The sequence below is a fragment of the Guillardia theta genome (assembly GCF_000315625.1).
Source record: "Guillardia theta CCMP2712 unplaced genomic scaffold GUITHscaffold_48, whole genome shotgun sequence".
Taxonomy (NCBI): Eukaryota; class Cryptophyceae; order Pyrenomonadales; family Geminigeraceae; genus Guillardia; species Guillardia theta.
In genome coordinates this window covers 518689-537807 of record NW_005434626.1, presented here as the reverse complement: position 1 = coordinate 537807, position 19119 = coordinate 518689, and the positions used below count along the sequence as shown (strand labels likewise).

Below are 19119 nucleotides of genomic sequence, written 5' to 3'. Positions count from 1 at the left end.
GGGGGGGCAATTGTGAGGACAAGATGGCAGGAAGAGTTGAGGCAGGGAGCGAGAGCTAGAGGGAGGGTGGATGAGGAAGGAGGAAGAAAGTGGGGGAGAGTGGGGGAGCACCTAGTGAAGGGACGGAATGAAAGATGAATTCTGAACTTTGTGTATAGCAGTCTCATATGTTTTCCCACCAGGTTGAGAAGTACGGAGATATCTTCTTGTGAAGCATCAGAAAAGCGTTTGTCTTCATGGAGCTGCTAGGAGGCTAACAATGTGCGGACATGTCAGATGAAAGCGTTGTGTCGTTGCAACCATGCCGTGTAGAAGGATCATCATCCTCATGCTGAGATATCTTCCTACATACCACTGCATCCTCTGCCTATGCGCTCCTCTTGCGATCTTGATCCTCCTGTCGTCAAGCATTGCTCATGAACGCGTCAATTCCAAGACCATGCTCCTTGCAACTCATGCGAATGTTTCCCGCGCTCATGGAGGGCACGACAAGACGATTCTTGTGCTCAAGAGAGAGAAAGGCTGGCATGGCTTCTCCCGCTCCACGAGATCATCCACAAGAGCGGTGTCCACCGCGATCAAGCATGAGGTACACAGGATGCACATCGCCAAGTTGAAGCCACATGTGATAGAATCCAAGAACAGCTCTGCGATCCATTGCAAGCTGATTCGAAACTCGGCAACAAGGAAGAGATTCCTGGAGAAGAATGAGCTCCAGCATCTCGGAGGGCATGTTGCTCTCGCCAGCTTCCCTTCGTCCGGCAGTTTCATCGCCCGGACTCTGATCGAGAAGTCGACAGGGGTGTGGACGGGGAGTGATGTCAAGGAGTACGACAGGAAGAAGCTTGCTGGTGAAGGAACCCATCACGATGCCGTTTGGTTCGTACAGACTCACTGGCCCGACCGCCCGGCTCCCTCGTTCTCGGCTCGTAGGGCTGTCGTGCTGGTGAGGAACCCGCTGCATGTTCTTGTCACGTGGTTCAACACCATGGCAACCGGAGCGCAGAACCAAACTCTGCCCAAGTTCGTCTACAAGCGCTGGCGCAACGTGTGGGAGAGCTTCGTGAAGCACGAGCTCCAGGTGTGGAAGGGCTTCCACGACTACTGGCTGAAGCACAGGAGCTCCGAGATTCCTGTGCTCGTTGTGCGGCTCGAGGACTTGCTGGGCTCGCGCAGGGAGCAGGTGGTGGATGAGATCGTCGCCTTTGCTGGGGCCAACGCGTGCGGCCTGAAAGGCTCGCACGCTGCCTGTCTCTCGAGCTTGCCAGGGAGGGAGGAGGAGCAGCTGGGGAAGGAGCTCATCTTGCCGCAGCTCTTCAGCCCGAAGCTGCTGGAGTGGGTTAGGAACGAGACCAGGACGTGGGCTTGCCTGCTGGGATACGGGAGAGAAATTCTGGGAGAGGGATGGGAGAAGGTGTGCCGCGCTGCAGAGAAGAAGTCGTTCAACATGGCGGGGAGCAACGAAGGAGAGCATGTGAGAGGATGCAGGGGGCTCGGAACGGGGGCAGAGAGCAGCGGCGGGTTTATGACGATCAACAGGCCTCAGCACTTCTGCCTTAGAGAGTATCTCTGTCATCACAGGAAGATCGGGAACATGCGCATGCTCGAGCAGACGCCGCACGTCGACGGGCCGAACCTCAAGCGCATCCTGCGCATGAAAGGCTTCCGAATGAACGAGCTGCGGGCTGGGTAGACTATACTTCCCTGCTGCCCGTTCTTGAGCACAGGCTGGGATAGAAACTCAGTGTAGGACAGAGTGGGTGGACGGGATGGCCGCTAGCTGGATGGAAGGGAGGACAGGAGGCAGTGAAACTCGCTGCCGTTAGCGTCAGTTTGACGATTTTGACAAGATTTTTCACTCACGAATGCCGAGGAGGAAGCCGGAGGAGATTTGACCTTGTCTTGGTGGCTGGAAGAGGGTGGAACGGCTGGAGGAGAGCTTGATAGGCGGGGGGCAACGCTGGAAGCTAAAGGGCATCATGTGAGGGGGAGGAATAAGGGGGAGCACGTTAGAGGGGGAAGGAGGGAGGAGGACCGGAGAGGGAGGGGAGAGACCGATGGAAGGGGAGGAGGAGGAGGAGGAGGAGGAGTCAAGACTTCACCCTGTCCTGAGGCTTCTGTGGTCTGTAATGCAGAAGTGTTAAGGAAGCAAACGAAAAGCAGAGAAGAACATGCGAAGACACGGCGAGGAAACGAGAGCGAAAAGGCTAGTGTGGAGGCAACTTGGATACCTGATGGACGAGCGGACATGGGGAAACAGCGAACGATCTGCCGAGAAACGTTGAGAAAGCAAAGGCGAAGGAGCAGGGGGGAAGGGCAGGTGCAGGAGAAGGATCGAGAGGAGGAAGGAGGAGGAGGAGGAGGAGGAGGAGGAGGAGGAACGAACCCGCGGCTGCTGGGTCTCACGAGGGGCATATTAGCTTCCTGTTAGGCATGTGAATGAAAAGTTTGAGGGGGAGAATCGAGTCAGACAACCTTCTCGAACCGAAGCTGATCTTGCAGAGTATCCTAACAGGTGAATGTCAGGTGGGGAGGGAACAGCATCTTCCTCACCTGAACCTCAGCCATTGGAATGCCCAGCTCCTGCTCCACCTGTTCCTCTACCTGCGGGTGATGTCAAGAGGAGCGGCAGAAGGGGTGGGGAGGGGGAGGGGGAGGGAGCACAAGACAGGAGTGGGGGAGTGAGCGAGGATGGATAAAAAGAAGTTAGGAAGTGAAGGCAGCAGTGAGGAGGTGACGGCAGGAATAGGATGATGAAGCGGCGGGCATGGGGCGGCAGGAGGAAGGAGGAAGGAGCAGGGGGGGGTGAAGAGGGGAGGGTGTTGATGCTACCCTCTTCCTCATGGCTGCTGTGTCGTGGATGCTGAGAGGCCTGGACAAGGCCGCATCCTTGGCAAGGTCCTCCTTGCCATCGCACAGGGACGAGGAAGAGCTCAGCCTCCTGACCTTCTTCTTCATCCCGCTGGCTGGACCATCAAGGGAGGAGAGCGATGAGGAAGGAGAGACCTGTTGAAGTGGTTCTTGACAGCATTGTCCGTCCTGCCTGGCAGCAGCTGCAGGAGCAGGTCAGGGAAGGGGGGGAGATCATTTGCATTACCTTGGCGATCTCAGCCCATCTGATGTCAGGAGGCAGGAGGTAGGAGGAGGAGGAGGAAGGGCAAGCAGGTGGGAGGAGGAGAGGTAGCAGGAGGTAGGAGGGAGGACATGGATATCAAAGATCAGCAAGCACAAGAAGAGCAAGAAGAAGGGTCAGCGATTCGACGAGGGAGTCAGAGCTTGACTCACCGATTGCCGTAGACGGCTGATTGTGAGAGAGAAACAAAGAGGCGTCAACACCAACGTCGAGGATTTATAGCACTATTACCATGGGCATGGAAGAGAATTACTTCTTCCTCTCTTGTCCATGATGACTTCTTAATGTTCGGATCCAGCATGTTGTGCCATCTTTCCCTGTAGTTTGCAGAATCATTGATTTCTTCAATCCTCCTCCTCCTCATCATCATCATCATCATCGTCATCGTCATCATCTTTATGATAACCAACACATCGCATGGCCGGATCAGAAACACCAACACATATTGATCATATCTCATCTCACCTGATCTGTTTCCCGGTCCTTCTTGGAATATACTCCGCAACTTCCTTCCATGATGTACCTTCTCAACGTCATTCTTGCACATCATATGAATCACTTCACCATATTTCTCGACCAGCGACCGAATCAAGTTGTCTTCTTCTTCCGTCCAACCTCGGCACACTGACTTGTCTTTCAACCTGCCCATCGTCAAAAAAAAAAGTCACGGAGTGCATGCAGCATCGGACTTACTTGTCACTCTCCGATGAAAGATGAGCAACAGGAGATGAAACAATCCCTCCCATGCCCGGTAAGAGCATCAGGTCAAGTTTGGGAGGAAGAAGTAGCGTGTTGTTAGCCAGGATCGAGTCTGATCCCCCTGAAGCAAACAGGGGTCAAAGGGTTGTCAATCGCAGAGGCGAATCCTCTGATTACCATCCTGCTTCATGCTTGTGAGAATGTCAGTTACGTTTCTCGATCTGAACGAAATCGTCGGCTCCTCCTCCCCTCTCCCTGCTCGATGACTGTGGAAGGATCAGCATCTTCAAAAGAAAGGAAACAAGTGCCTGACCTTCCACCCTCCTCGTCTCCTCTCTCTGAAGTTCGTTTCTTGCTCTCAATGCTCTCGTTGACCTGATGCTGATCTGATGAGAGCGCCTGAACTGCCCAGCATGTCGAATGCTTCCCACCGCCTCCTGCGCTTCCCATGACACTAGGGGTCAACTTGGTTGCTGCCTCTGCCTCTGACTTTCTTGTGTCTTCTACACTCTTATCCTCTTCTTCATCCGGTAGGGAATCTTCAGGATCGACCTTTCCTCCCTGTCCTTCATCATGTTTGTGCGAGACACATTTTCTCTTCTTTGGTGGAAGGTAGGACGACAGGTCGGACGGCTTGTTCGAGTACCTTGGGCTTCTTCGCTCAGTGACTGGCTCCCGAGCGTTCAACTTCTTGAGGATGGTTTCATTTCTTTCCGCATCCTCCCACTCGTCCTCTTCCTTGTCTTCACTGCTCTCCGCTCCATCACCACTAACATATTTCCCCATCTTTAGCAAGTGCGACGCGTCAACAGGACGCAGATCACCGACGCACACCGGCATCTCGTCTCCTCCTTTCTGATTCGTCACGATCAGCCTCTGAATCATCTCAGACTTCTTTGAGGAGAGACTCCTGCCGAGCTTCGAGCTGCGAGTCAAGTGAGCATAAGGCGTTTCGAACTGCAAACGTTACCAGAGGTACTTCAAGGAATCATACTTCAGCAGCTCCAGCTCAGACTTGTGCAGTGACCTCCACACTTCTTCTGTCGTCACGTTGTTTGATGATGCTTCGAGGATGCATTGCTCCTTCACTCGGTTGTTCTTCCGCTTCCTGCTTTCCTTCCGCATCTCAAAACCTTGTTCTTTTCCCTGCTCTATCGGGGCGACGGGCAACGACGACCTGCTGGCTCAGTAGCTTCAATTTGAGGAGTTGACATACTTCGTTATGACACTATCGGGGCCCCCAAACTATTCTTCAACAACTATCCAGCTATAGTCCTCATGGACATTTGAACGTTCCAACATCAAAACATCAATTGATCGACATCCAAAATATTGTTCCTTTCTCCTAGTCCCTACTGCAACATCTCGCTCCTAATTTCCTCCTTTTATTTCTCTTCCTCCTCTCTCCCTCTCTCTTCCTCCCTTTCCTCTCCTCTTCCTTCCTCCCTCTCTCCTGCCATGCCGCTCTTGAAAACTCTGATGACCCGCCAGTACCACCCCATTTACCCGAATGTATTGCTAATATGTGATGTACCCCTCTATTTCCATATTAAAGTACCGGTATGTTGATAACCCTACCCCCCTTATACCACCCCCCTCACCATTCAACGCAAGCAGGCGAGTCAAAATCGATTTGACAAAGGAAGTCAAAGACAAACCGCTGAGTTTATAACTGTCGTGTAACGGCCAAAGTCAGGGAGAAAGAGGGGTAGGGTGTGTTACATGGGGTGTACAGTATGTAGGGCTCGATAAGTAGGGGTTAATTTACAATGCAGGAACACTATTATGCAGGGGTACTCTGGTAAAATGGAGGATTGATCCGGGTAGGGTCCCAAAAAGTTACGTGAGGGTAGGGGGTAGATGGGACCAGGAAGATTCAGTATCTTAGTATGGGTGCGAGAAAGGCGAACGTGAAAGAACGACGATCGGCCAGCTTGCGGAATGAGGAAGATGAGAAGGAGGAGGATGAAGGCATAACAAGACAGGTCATCCCTCTCTGCTGCCTGTGTTGCCATCCTCTCGTCCTCCTCCTGCTCCTCTTCCTCTCGTACCTCGTTCCCACCGCTACTATCTGACCTCGCGTTTCCATTTTTTCAATGAGTTTCTTCCTCTTCTGCTCTCCGATCCTTTGAATTGTCTCCTCTCCTGCTCTCCCATTTTCGCCCTATCCTGCCGACGAGTGTTTGCGAGTCCTCTCCACTCCTTAAGTTTGTGATTGTCCTCCCCTTACATCTTCTTACGTCATCAGGTTCTCAGGGGTCTGCTCCGCATCAGCAGATCTGAAGGAAGTCCAACCAAGTCCATTGAGGACGATGACGTTCTGCGGACTTCCAGGACTGCCCCTGCTGCCTTTCACTCCCAAGAGAGCTTTTCCCTTGCTGAGAGACTGTTCTACCAAGGATATGACTACCTCGATGCTGGAGGTCGAGGACGAAGTATGGAGGAGGAAGGGAGGAGTGGTCAACGGCAGCAAGCTTCCAGGCGCGCGCAGCAGCAAGTGAACAGACTCAAGGATGCCTCGAGAACAATTGAGGATTCTGAACAGCCTCTTGAAAGCAGGCAAAAATCCGACACGAATGTGGGAGTTGAAGAAAGGGACCTCCTTCCCTTCTCCTTGGAGGACTACCTTGCGTTTGACGCAGACAGCCGTGAAGAGTTCGATCAGAAGCTGAGAAAGCAGTCGGAGATGAACGAGAGGACGAAACACTTGTCCTTGTTTTCTCACCCCTACGTTGTGCGTGGTGGGGAGGAGGTACTCGTAAAGCGTGCAGTCACAACCAGGATGACTGCACATTCTAAGACGAGCAAGGTCAGCAAGTTTCACGCTCCTGAGCCTCATCAGCTTCCTTCAACTGCACCAGCTGCTGTCATTTCTGATCCGAATCGATGGATTGATAGACATTGGATCAGTTCAGCCCAGGCTGCTCTCCGGATTTCCAATCCTGGTCCGTTGCCCTGGAAACAGTCTCGAGGGTGGACGTACGATCCCATCCGAAGTGAGTGGGTTGCTTCGGACAACAAGCCCAGCAAGATAAGCCCTTCCATGATTGACCGGAGTGAGTACCTGAGTGGGAGAATCTGGAACAAGATCAACACCCCCAGGTTGCCAGAAAGCGAGAGAGTTCAAGTGAAGTATCCTTACAATACTATTCTAACGAGGAAGCAGATCATCAACAGAATATCTTTCCCAGGTGTTATGAGCATTCAGTCATACTTTTCACTTTGAATAACTTGTTACCCAGATCCGGGACTTGTTTCGAAGCATGAATTTGGAAAACGGAGAGGGTGCATAAATCTGAAGGGACCCCGACTTCCGAAGAAGAAAGCTCAGAATCAAGACCTAGACTCAGATCGAGATCTCTGCGTCCTTGGCAAGAAGAAAGACCGAAATGCGATGTTTGATACCTACGTGCAATCTACGCAAGAAGGTCACCTCCTGAGTTGAATTGGACTCTCTGTGGATGTATCAGGCAAGTGATCAACGTGTATATAAGTGTTTAACTACTATAGACTTCCGAAGTAATCAGATCATGACATGTGTTGTACTAAAACAATTTCTATATGGCTCTCGCAGCCAACAAAACTTAGAACAGAAGAAAGCGCACGAAGAAGAAGAGACAAGAGCATCTATCAAGACCGTCTCCCGCAAGCGACTCAAATATGAAACGAGACTTAGGATCAGCATAGAAGAAACAAGGGTGCTAGTGAGAGTTATCGAGCTTCTTACCATGATTCACATGGAAACAACAGACACTCGATAGAGGGGCTTGATTACGTTTCCTTCTCCCCTGCTTTGTAGCTCGTAAGAGAGCATGTCGTAGATTTGTTTCTGGTATCACATACATGGTCAGCATTCTCTATCTTGAGTAGCACCATAACGACCTGGTGAGCATTCATGGCGAAGTTCATGGCAGTGGCTCCAAAGATGTCCTCGGTCTCTATCCTCGCTCCAACCATCACGAGAGTATGAGCTGCTTCCTTCCTCCCATAGCGACATGCATGCATCAATGGTGTTCTTCCGTAGCGATCCGGGCTGTTGACGTCTCGCCCCTCACAGATCACGAGGTACCTTATCTGCTCACTGTCTCCTAGCGCTGCATGTCTATGAAGGTCGCTGCCCAGGGCCTCGTTGACTTCATACAGGATGGTTTTCATCTCGCTCTTGTGTTCATGACTCTGCTCTACCGCCGGGCAGCATTGAAAGGGGTCCAGCCATGACCAGAAATCCTTGCCCCCATCAGTCATAGGTTACAGAGCGCCTTGGTGGAGAGCCTCGTGTACCTGTCTAGCCCTTCAGCCGCGGGATAAAGTCGCTCTCTAAGGTATCAGATAGTAGACCGATAGTAGCTCAACTTCCTCCTCCTTATCTACGACTTGCTCCTTCCTCTCATAGATGATTTACTTTCTAAAATCGCTTTGCTGCCCCTCCTATTTCGCCCACCTCCTCGATCTCGTTGTCCATTATTCATGCTCCTCCTGCTCCTGCTCCTCCTGTTGCTCCTGATCCTGCTCCTCCTTCTCCTGCTGCTGCTCCTCCCTCTCCTACTGCCCCTGCTTCCTCCTCTGACATCCGGAACCTCCGAGGGTCGGGATCGGAGGAAGCAGTACCCCATCTTTCATACCCGCAAGGGTAGGTACTGGTACCCCTATCTCCCTCTGGTACCCCCTCTATCTCCCTGCGGTACCCCTTGTGTCCTCGGATGTTCAAAAGTGGTACCCTACCCTAGTACCCCTTCTTTCTACCAAAGAAACTTTTGCTACAGGGGGGTGGGTTTGGATAAGTTGACCTTTTTTTATCTTGTGTTTTTTGTCTTTTTTAGCCTAGTAGACAGAGAGAAAGCCTCCGCCGGACTCCCGGGACTGAGTTTGAAGTCTCTCAGATATTCCGAAGTTCATAACAACAGGCCGGGCCGCTACATGCCGGCGAGATTCAACTGATTGTCGCCTCCTCGGTGCCATCTTTCAAAAGTTTCACGGCCGATGATCATCGTAGCAGTTCTCCTCTACTTGAATGCCAGCACTGCCTCTCAACTTGACTTGATCAGAATCTCTAGATCAGCAGTCTGAGGCCGCGAGAGATCCAGCCCTAGAGATTTGTAGGTCTAATGACGACAAGCCTTAGATGAATTCTTCAACAAACATGAGACTCTTGTTCTAGAAATCTGATCTGTTCACACAAGATTGGTACAAGTCCTCGGGCTCTTGTTCCCTACCATTGGTATGTCGCCTGATTGCAGATCGAAACGCAGATGGAGGAGCCCGGGGCCAGCAAGGCAGGATCCCCCACGCCGGGGTTATGCACTAGAATGTTCTTCACTGTCGTCTTGGCCCAGGCTGGACATCTGTTGTCACTAGGCAGACAAGTTGTCACATCAGCCTCACCTGCGATACTCATTACTGTGTCTCCACGCTTCACCGTGTAGATCGGACCGATGACAAGCCGAGTCCCAGCTGGGATCGAGTCCGGGTTTCTGATGTTAGGGTTGTTGTTGTACAGCGCCAGCCAGTCGTGGTTGAAGAGGTAGGAGCGGGCGATCCGCTCGAAGGTTGCGCCACTGCTCAAGCAGAAGCTGCACTTGTCCACATCAAAGATGAAGCAGAAGGAAGGAGCAATGGAGGCAGTGCGCCTCTGCAAGATCGCCCCTGTTCCGCTCACTGCATCCCTTGCCCGGAAGCAAGAGTAAACTCTCCGTCCTTTCATGTCATCCTTTGGAGTCCATGAGTATTGAAAGGAGCTGGTGTACTCGTTATCAGAGCTTCCCACAACAAGCTGCTGGAGCTCGAAGTTGTCGTTCTTGCAGTCAGTTGGGCAGCTGATCCCCGTCTCGTGCCCATCACACTTACCATTGCCGCAGCAGGTCAAGCTCGGCTCGCTCGAGCACAATGGAATCACCAATGACCCATCTGCGGTGCACCCGTCGCAGGTGGAGTTGAAATCCGGATCTAGCCCTATGTTGTACAGGGGAGATTTGGCATACAAGTAGTATGATACAGGACAGCCGACCGTAACAGTATCCTCAAGGTTTCTCATTTCGATCAGTTTCCCTGACCCCACCTGCTCATCAACTTGACTTTGCTTAGCAACATGTCAAGCCAAGCACCTTTTCTACTTTCCAGAAGACGACTGCCACGTAAACTTGAATGTCGTAGCACCTGTTGAATTGAGTTTGCAGGGCGACATTTATTCTCTTTGCTGCGAAACACACAGAGAATGTCTGCGCCTGTTGCCCGACCTGCATCAACTTCAGAGAGAAATCTTACCAAAAGCATGGACCAACATGAGGCGTGAAGTTGAAGAAGCGCTGAAACGCAATGGGTAATGCTGATCCAGGTATGCTCACCGGCTGTAAAGTTGTTGAACATCACTGATAAGAGCAAGATGAAGACTTACTTCGGTCAGAGATAAATTCCCTCCACTCGGAAGACCAGGTTCTGATAAGGGGACAATGTCCAGACTTGCAGTCAGTCCTCCTGTATCGTAAGTGGCGAGGAGTTTGATTTGAAGGGTCCTTCCTACCTGCAGATACCTGTCATGCCTTCTCCGACCCACAGAGAACTTACAGCTATCGGGATTGTATTCGAGTTGTCAGTCGACCCTTCTTCTATGAAGAAAGGATCCCTTGCTATCCTCAGTGCGAAGCAGACAAGGCAACCATTCACGTTGTAGCTCCCCCGGTAGAATCTCGTCCACAACTCATAGTCAACAAGTGGGTCTTTGTCCTACAGCGCACATGACTTGGATCGACGAGTTCTGTAAGCAAACCTGCACTGCTTGGTAGCAAACCTTGTAGGTGCCTGAAAGAGCGTATGGGCTCGGCAAGTAGCTGAACCTCACACTCACCTGTGATGAAAATCAAACTCGATTTGTTTTGAAAACGGAGCGTTCTCAGGTTTACATTGTTAGATATCAAAGGATTGGATGTACATTCATCGAACGAAGTGTCCCCGCAACCCCACTTCTTCTGGATAGTTGGTAGGAGAGGCAAAGCAAGTTCCGGGTATGAGAAGTTAACATCGACTCTCTGTACATAATTCTGTGTGGTTGCCCTCACGTCAAACTGAAATCTCTTTCCATGGATGGCCTCTTCTATCCTGCAACATGCTGTTCTTTCCGGCAGCGTGCAATTAGCTTCTCCGCAACAGCTGATACAGTCAGAGGAAGAGCACGAGGCCTCAAGGGGATACAAGATCTCAGGAGGGGGGTTAGGCAAGGGCGGTGAACTCTTGACGTAGATGCAGGAGGCGTAGCTGGGCTCAGCGGTGTTCCCGTTGTCACGAGCTGTGAAGCAGAGCAGGAAGAGTCCGACTTGTGACGGATCTTCACACGGCGGCCGCCACGTCAGCTCGACGTATCGATAGGTAGGCTGCAGCTGCAACGGAGAGACGGTCAGGTTGCGAGGAAAGTCGTCGTTTTGAAAGATCCACTCGAACTTCCCTGGTGGCACAGCAGGTTTGAATCCGATCCGCAAAGCTCTGGATTTAGTGCCAGAGAATTCAAAATCTTCAGTGTTGCATTGAATCGAGATGAATTGATTTCTGTTGGTCTGGGGACTGAGAAACGAGTCTGGGGTCGCTGGTGTCGGACCTTGTACAGAACTTTCATGCCAATGGATCAAGAAAGTGATCGAAGCACTTGAGCATAGCAAACTCCCTGGTGAAGGTGTTCCGCACGATGCAGAACTCTTCACCTCAAGACTAGCAACCCACCACAGATCGATTTCATTTGGTTGGAATTCAGGTACAAATTTTAGCGCAGCATTCGATATGAAGAAGTCATCCATCGGCAAAACCTTTGAATAAACTGAAGGGCAGAAGAGATGAAAGTGATTCAGAGCATGTTGACAGTGCAAACGCAAAATTACCCAAGGTGTCCTTGTACTCGTCCAAAGGGTGAAACGCCTGAATATCGAAAGATTTGGTAGAGCTCAACTCTACAATATATGGTGTGCTGATCATCGGTGATCTTGTCTGCAATAGGGCACTTCCGTCAGTGATGACGGTAGCAGAGATTGAAAAGTTGGATGAGCTAGCCAGATTTCGGTAAGGATGTCGATCAAGTCTGCAACAACCTTCAAATATCAACTGGAGAAAAAAAAGGTCAGAGTGAGTCACAAGCATTCATGAAATCATAGAGGAAATGGAAACAATGAAATCATAGAGAAACAATGAAATCATAGAGGAAATGGAAACAAGGAGAGTTGTCTTGTTGAGCATAGTCAAGAACATGTCAGTACCACATGCATTGTCCTTTCTGTAGAAAGCGAAGCTGTGAAGGAGAGGCGGCAGAAGAACACATTCCGATCTGGTGAGAGATGGTCGATCTTGAAATAATAGCTCGAATCGTCACAGAGCCCGGTACTTGCAGCACAATCCAGTCCTGTAAGAGATTTGGCGTCAAATGTTTTGTATCCAATCTCGCGATATTTTGGATCTCCGGTGTTTCGAAGTAATCGAACAAACGCCTTCGGATCTGGTCCATTCTCCTGGAAGTGCTTCACTTGTGCCATGGCATCGTCGTATCGGATCATGGACGAGTTGCTCAGGTCTCGAACATCCCATGCGGCGCTCACCGTCACCCCGACACTCAACCCACTGGTGGATCCCTTGCAGGCATCGGGAAACAGGGAGTCATAGAATCCATCAGCACAAGACCTCCACGTGATCTTAGCGTATCTCAACGTGGAATAGTCCGAGCGAGCTGCAGTCACAGGTCAGCTCGTGTCCTGCCCTCACGCTCTCACCTAGCGCCGCCATGGCAAGGAGGAGCACTACCCTCGCGCGCACCATGGCGGGTCACGGTGCCTCCTCGCAGCTCACCATGGCGACTTTTGGCGTCGCTCGCGAGGGTTCAAACTCCGAGCTAGCCGTTTCCTACCTCAAAATTGCTTCCTGGGTTCCGATTTCAATTTTACACTGTTGACTTTGAAAAGAATAAGACGGATTTCAGAATCAGTGGTATTATGATCATGGCAGTAGCCTGTAGAGACGGTCGCCGGACGGAGTCAGAGATCGGCGCCGGTATGATCGGATGGTCTCCGCCGCGTGATCAAGTTAGTACACTGGCCAGTGCCTCTCGGACCCGGCGCCCGGCCGCCGCCCGGCCCGGCTCGGCGGGGTTTAGGGTTTAGGACTCCGACTCGGGCCGAGTCGGAGTCCGTCGGCGGCCCGGCGCGGCCGCCTCGGCCGGGCCGGCGGGGCGGCGGCACGCCGGGCTATTCATTTCCGGGCTATTTCAGCCGGGCTAAGACGTTGACTCGGGAGTGACGGGCCCCGCAAGTCGGCGGATCGGACCGTACAAGGTTGATACTGACAACTTGAAACTTGGCCGAAGTTAACCGTTGGAGCTACTACGGTAAACGCTGAGAATGACTCAAAGTACGGCGCGGCCCCCCCCGGTTCACCGGCCCGGGCTGCCGCCGCTGCAATATATCAGTACTTGATCGGAAAACCACTGAGTGACCGTCGGACTGGCAGCCGCGTGACTGCCGCGAGTGCCATCTGCTGATAGTACCCGGCACGGTACCGTAGCCTAGCCTTAGAATGAAAATAAGCTAAATAAATATTAACGAGGATGATCTAAGATTCTTAATAAAATTAAGGGGACTGAATGAAGATTAACAAGATTTTTGACAGCTGCCAGTCTCAGGCGAAGGGACAGACGGCAATGGCGCGGAACAGAAGGGGGTTCGCATGCAGAAGTTGAGAAGGAGGAGAAGAGAAGTGAGCTGATCTGTGATCTCCTTGCTTATTCCTCTAGTCAGTGAGGAGAAAGTCAGGACGAGCGGTCAGGCTCGAGGGTACATAAGAGGCTCGGAGGGAGGAGGGAGGAGTAGAAAGGCAGGAAGCAAGTAAGAGCACGGAAGTGATGAAGACCCTACACTTTCTTGTCTTCGTCAGCTTCTTGTCGGTCACTTCTGCAGCTTCTTCTTGTCAGTCGGATGGTTTCTGCCAGTCAAACCTCGGCCAGCTGGTGGCGATGACTCCGCCGAACAACACTATCTTTAAGCTGGATGCAAATTCAGAAGTGATCAGCTTCTTTGTCGTTGTTGAGGCATCCAAGTCGATTGAGGTCAGCAAAGGATCGAGCGTCATCTATGCCTGCCCAATTCCTTCGTATCCTAATTCCACTTTGTTTGCGGGGCTGACCTGTATTACCTCGACAACGCAATCACAAAATTTTCCTTCCAAGAATTTATCCAATGGATACAAAGGATATGTTATCTCCGCACAGATCGACGACTCAAAAGGTATTCCCTTTGTCTTTCTGGTTCTAATTTCTAGAGCCATGATTGATTATCTTTCAGGATTCTCACTGCGGGACAACGGATACATTTGTTTGTCAATTTCTGTTCAGAATTCAAGCAGTGGCCCACAACGATGTGTGTATTTGAATCCCGTGCCCAAACCCAATGTAGGCGTCTACTATACCAGGAAGGGATCTGGTAGAATACAAAATACAACTTCCGAGCAAGCGTTCGAAGTATATGTAGGCAATGGGTACAGAGCTTTGCTGACGTCAAACGAGAATCTAATGTTGGATTCAGGAATGACATCGGGTTACCGGCAGCTTACGACATGGAAATTTACTTTGAATGGAGCTTGAACATACCAGGATATAGCACTCAAATGACGCTAAGAAATGATATGATCTTCATGTCGTCAGAAATTCCTGGGCAGCAATGGCTGGGGCCACCAGTTTGTGTGTCAAGATTCCCAGACCAAACGTGCAGCAAGTATCGAAGAACTTTCTCCTATACTCCCAAGATAGATCAGATTGACCAGGTCAGCCACGATTACAATCTTTAACATTCTGAATTTGATGTCTGCAGAAATTTACCTCAACTTACCTCTTCAATACTCAAGCTCCTGTGATTTTTCTTGAAATATTATTGTGCTTGCTAAGCCAGCGTTCCAGGCGAACCTTGCAAATTATCAACCTACAGACCAGGGGGTGGCATGTGGCAATCAGGCAAACATCATTTGCTTCTTGAAACTCTGATTTGACTGTCAAGCCAGATTGGATCTTGTCCGTCATCAACAAGCCAGAGTTCCAAATTTGAATTAGTCGTGCAAGTTCGGAGGAAAGCGCCCAGTTTTGTGGATGGTACGTTCATCGCTCCTATGATCAATACAGGAAATTGATGTACCAGCAGTAACAACGAATGGACTGTTGTACCAAGTGGCGAATTATAACCTTTCTGTGGTTCCTCCCCAGATGTCAAATGTCTTCAAGCTAGTACGTTTGTTGCACGCGGGCTGATTTCGACTGCTAAATCTTGCTAGAACTGCGACAGTAGCGCTGGATCTGTCACGACTGGATGCCCTCAAAATCCTCTGCGTCTTTTCGCCAACTGTCCTTTGAGGAGGGTTGGATTTGCCGTCGAATCACCATATTGGATCATGGACAAGTTTGACGTGAGTCAAACAAGTTGCCATTTTGTCGTGACCATTCACGCTGACATGGAATGATGGTGATCTGTTTTCTGCTGGCAGTTCGTCCCCCCGGTGAGCTGAACACGATTCAACTTGTTAGAATTTACTCTTCTTCAAGATTAAATTCAATGTCTTGTCTTCATCGAATTTGACAACTCCGGCCACGTTGTCGCCTGTTTCATGGCTTAGGTATACAAAATTGCATTGTCTTCAGATGCTGAATTCTTATACAGGAAATATCAACTATCTACAGGAGATAATGCACAACCAACCACAGGCATACCTCAAAATCTTAGTTTTTGTCTGACCTTTCTGTACTTGTTTAGCCGTTGATTACAACCGGGCGTATGTAGACTTGTTTTGGGCACCCTATGTGATTGAACTTGTCCTTTGTTTTCTCTACTGCTGACCTCTGGACTTTCAGCACAACGATATCGGAAAGCAATTCGACCTTTGCATCAGAGCGAACGACGAAATCTCATATGTCGATCGGTGAGATTCGACAGAGTCTTGTTGTTTTCTGTTTGACCAGATGAGGCAGATGTTTGTTCATCGTTGTTGAGAGATGCTTCTACTGCAGCAAGCGCGGAGACACTCTCAAGAGCATTGCAAACGACTTCAGGACTGACTGGTCAGCAAGCTGCAACTTTGTGCTCTTCTCATCGCTGCTGCTTCAGGATGCAAATCTGGACGTCAAACCACCTCGATCTTCCACAAGAACTCCTTCAGCTCGGTGTCCGGCAAGAGTTTGTGGACGTCACATGGAGTTCCTCAAGTATGTTCACGTGTTGTCAGCTTGTTCTCACCTCTTCCTCAAGATGTTCCCGACGAGCTACCTACAGGCACACTACTGCGACTGGGTCCAGGTACCTCGGTATGCGGCCGATCTCGTAGAACTGACTAGGTCCTTCAAGTTCTCTACCTGCAGGTTGACACAGACTTGTCGCACTTGCTCGTCGAATTCAAGGTAACGCTCCTTCTCCTCCTCCTCCTCCTCCAAACTACCACCATCTCCACACCTCCTCCTCCTCTTGGTTCTCCTCCTCCTCCTAAACCGCCAGCACCGCTGACAAGCTCGACTTCCGCAGACGACCATGGAGAGCCTCGTGCAAGCCAACCCCGACTTCCCTGTCAACGTCTCTGTCATTCCGCAGGGAAGTTCAATCTGCGTCCTCCCAGACATCTGCAGCATGCAGTACTACTGGGCATGAGGAGCGCACATGTAACTGTAGGATAATAAAGGTCGGAGGCTCCAGCGTTTGACGGCGGCGTCGCAAGTGACTACTTGAACAGTGAGCCTCGGAGGGTTTTGAGAGGGCCGGCCCATGAATGTCCGATCCCTGACCGTCACTGGCTGAGTCAACACTGAGCCTGCCGGGGTTCAAGGCTGCGGCCCACTGAGTGTTAGTGACAAGTCAGCCGCACCACGTGACCCAGTAGGCCTAGTGACTCGCCGATAGTACGGTAGACCCGGGCCCGGGCCGCCGATACGGTACGGTAGACCCGGGCCCGGACCGGGCGGCCCGCGGCCTGCACCGTGCCGAACCGTGACGGCGGCGGCGTTGGCCCACTACGGAGTTGCACGGTACATTGTTCCCTACAAGGAACAAATGAGGAAACTGATTGGTCTGCACAAGGAACAAGCTGGTGTAGAATGGGCGAAGGCGATGGGTGGAGGGGAGGGAGCAGCAGCAGACAAACAGTAAGACCCTCCTCCTCCTCCTCCTCCTCCTCCTCTCCTCCTCCTCCTCCTCCTCCTCCTCCTCCTCCTATCCTCCTAATCCTCCTCCTCCACCACCTCCACCACTGCCATCACCTCCTCCTCCTCCTATCCCCCCCCTCCTCCTATCCTCCCCCAATCCTTTCATATCTCCTTTTGCAAACTACATGTGCCTTCAAACGTTCTAAGGTGCAATCTTTCTCATCCTGCGCAGGTTCTCGCAACATACATCATCTTAGTCCTGGCTGGCGTCCCAGTATGGTGGAAGACAACAGGTGAAATCTTTCTCCTCCTCCTGCTCCTTTTCCTCCTCGCCCTCCTGCTCCTGCTCCTGCTCCTGCTCCTGCTCCTGCTCCTGCTCCTGCTCCTGCTCCTCCTGCTCCTGCTCCTGCTCCTTTTCCTCCTCGCCCTCCTGCTCCTCCTCCTCCTCCTCCTCCAGCACTTGCACAACCATCCGCTCCTCCTCTTCCATCCGCTCCTCCGCTGGATCCTTCTCTTCCTTCTGTTCTTCCTCCTGCTTCTCCTTCTCCTCCTACCCCCGCAACTCAAACGAGTCTCCAGAGGTCTACAAGGCGGAACTTCCCCTGGACGTCCTGAAGCAAGGAAGCTTTCAGCGCGTCCCCCCCCTCAAGCTTCACTTCTTCTTCTCCTCCGCAATCATGCAGCGACACTCAGCGCAAGCCGACATGACGGAGGCCTGGCTGCTCAAGGTGGGTGGGAGGAGCTGACGGCAGGCAGCTGATCTTTGGATGGTTTCAGAATGTTGCTGATGAGGTACAACGAACTTGCCACTTGCGGGTAACGATCGTGTTGAAAGTTTTCAACATCGAAGGAGAAGGTGTTGTGAAGTGTCCATGCTTGTGTTGTCATGATTGGTTATCTTCTGCAAGCAGCAGGCAAACACGACCTTGAGAAAGAACAACAACTGCGAGCTCTGGTGAAGGGCGACGAAGGGACGAGCGGGAGGACTGAACTTGTTCCATCACGTAGGTCAACAACTCCTCGGAGCTCTCCTTCTTCATCCTCGCGCATGCCAAGGACAGGCCGGTAGGAGACGAACTCGTGATGTCCTCCTCGGGACTCTTCGGATGGTTCTCTCTGCCCCTCCTCCACGAGACCTCCTCCCTCCTCGAGGATCACCTCTCCAAGATCTCCAGAGCCGTCGTGCATGTCGTTGCAGGAGGAGCTGGGAGCACAGGGAGCAAGGAGATGGGTTTGGAGCAGCAGCAGCAGCAGCGGGTCAGTCCTCCTCGCCGCAGCCTGCGATCTCATGCCTATGTGCTCGATCGTCGAGTTCGGATCGTGATCTCACTGCTAGTCGGGCACACACGGGAAGCTGCAGGAGAGTCGAGGAGGAGTGGGCAGGGAGGAGGAAGAGGAGGATCAGCAGGAGGGGGGGAGGCAGTGTCATGGGATATTGCCAGTGCGAATCAGAAGTGGTTGCTGCCCTTCATCCGCAAACTAAGACATGTGTACGATATCTCTGTGGAATCTCAGGTTGGTATCGCCATTCCCTCTGCTTGAATCCTATCTCTCCCTTTCTTCCTCCTCTTCTCCTCCCCCGCACTCTTCTCTCCCCTTCTTCCTCCTCTTCTCCTCCCCCGTACTCTTCTCTCCTTCGTCTTCTTCCTCCCACTCCTTCCCCTTACCTCTTCCTCCTGCCACAGTCCGACCAGCTGCTTACCCTCACCCTCGGCCCCTCACTATGGTTGCAGGTTTTATATTTCGCGTCTCTAGCTGTAGCCCCAAAGTACAGCAGTGCGCATGGGGCATACGTGTTGACCTCGGACTCGCTCAATGATTTCATCAATTCCAAAGAATGGTTCTTTGATTCCACCACAGAGATGGTTGAAAGACTCTCCTCCCCGCTACTTCTCCTCCTCTCCACACTCCCTCCTTTCTTTCCTTGTATCTCCCCTGCCTCCCTCCTCCTCCCCTCCCCCAGTCACTTTGTTCTCCCCTTTCTCCTCTTCTCCTCTTTTCTTACAGATGACGGTGGCAGGGTCCCAATGCAACATCTGGTGGGCCAACTTCGCAAGCTGCTGGGCATTCAGATTCCTCAGAACGTTCGCGCGCTTTTCGATCACGAGACAGCTCTCCCGACGTGGCAGGTCTACTCCCTCCCCTCCCTCCC

At 51.7% G+C, this 19119-nt stretch overlaps 4 protein-coding genes across 4 annotated transcripts in view; 2 read left to right on the top strand and 2 right to left on the bottom strand.

Annotated features, from left to right (window-relative positions):
- Positions 1 to 439: 439 nt before the first annotated feature.
- Positions 440 to 1693, top strand: GUITHDRAFT_110947 (hypothetical protein; the record flags this gene model as incomplete). Its single annotated transcript, XM_005830140.1, has 1 exon — positions 440 to 1693. The coding sequence occupies one exon, from the start codon at positions 440 to 442 to the stop codon at positions 1691 to 1693; it is 1254 nt and encodes a 417-aa protein (XP_005830197.1).
- A 1261-nt stretch (positions 1694 to 2954) lies between these two features.
- Positions 2955 to 3782, bottom strand: GUITHDRAFT_73338 (hypothetical protein; the record flags this gene model as incomplete). Its single annotated transcript, XM_005830139.1, has 6 exons — positions 2955 to 3053; positions 3098 to 3116; positions 3286 to 3301; positions 3365 to 3450; positions 3599 to 3659; positions 3698 to 3782. The coding sequence occupies 6 exons, from the start codon at positions 3780 to 3782 to the stop codon at positions 2955 to 2957; spliced, it is 366 nt and encodes a 121-aa protein (XP_005830196.1).
- Positions 3783 to 5721: 1939 nt separating this feature from the next.
- GUITHDRAFT_110945 (hypothetical protein) lies at positions 5722 to 7310 on the top strand (the record flags this gene model as incomplete). Its single annotated transcript, XM_005830138.1, has 4 exons — positions 5722 to 5817; positions 6081 to 7023; positions 7075 to 7260; positions 7303 to 7310. 4 exons carry the CDS (start codon positions 5722 to 5724, stop codon positions 7308 to 7310), a joined length of 1233 nt encoding a protein of 410 aa, XP_005830195.1.
- Positions 7311 to 7729: 419 nt separating this feature from the next.
- The window catches only part of GUITHDRAFT_41190 (hypothetical protein), a gene marked incomplete at both ends in the record, with an annotated part of 19335 nt that continues 7945 nt past the window's right edge, over positions 7730 to 19119 (bottom strand). The window contains one exon of the mRNA XM_005830137.1: positions 7730 to 7906. Within this exon, the coding sequence (XP_005830194.1) occupies positions 7730 to 7906 (177 nt within the window). The remainder of the gene's footprint in view (positions 7907 to 19119) is intronic.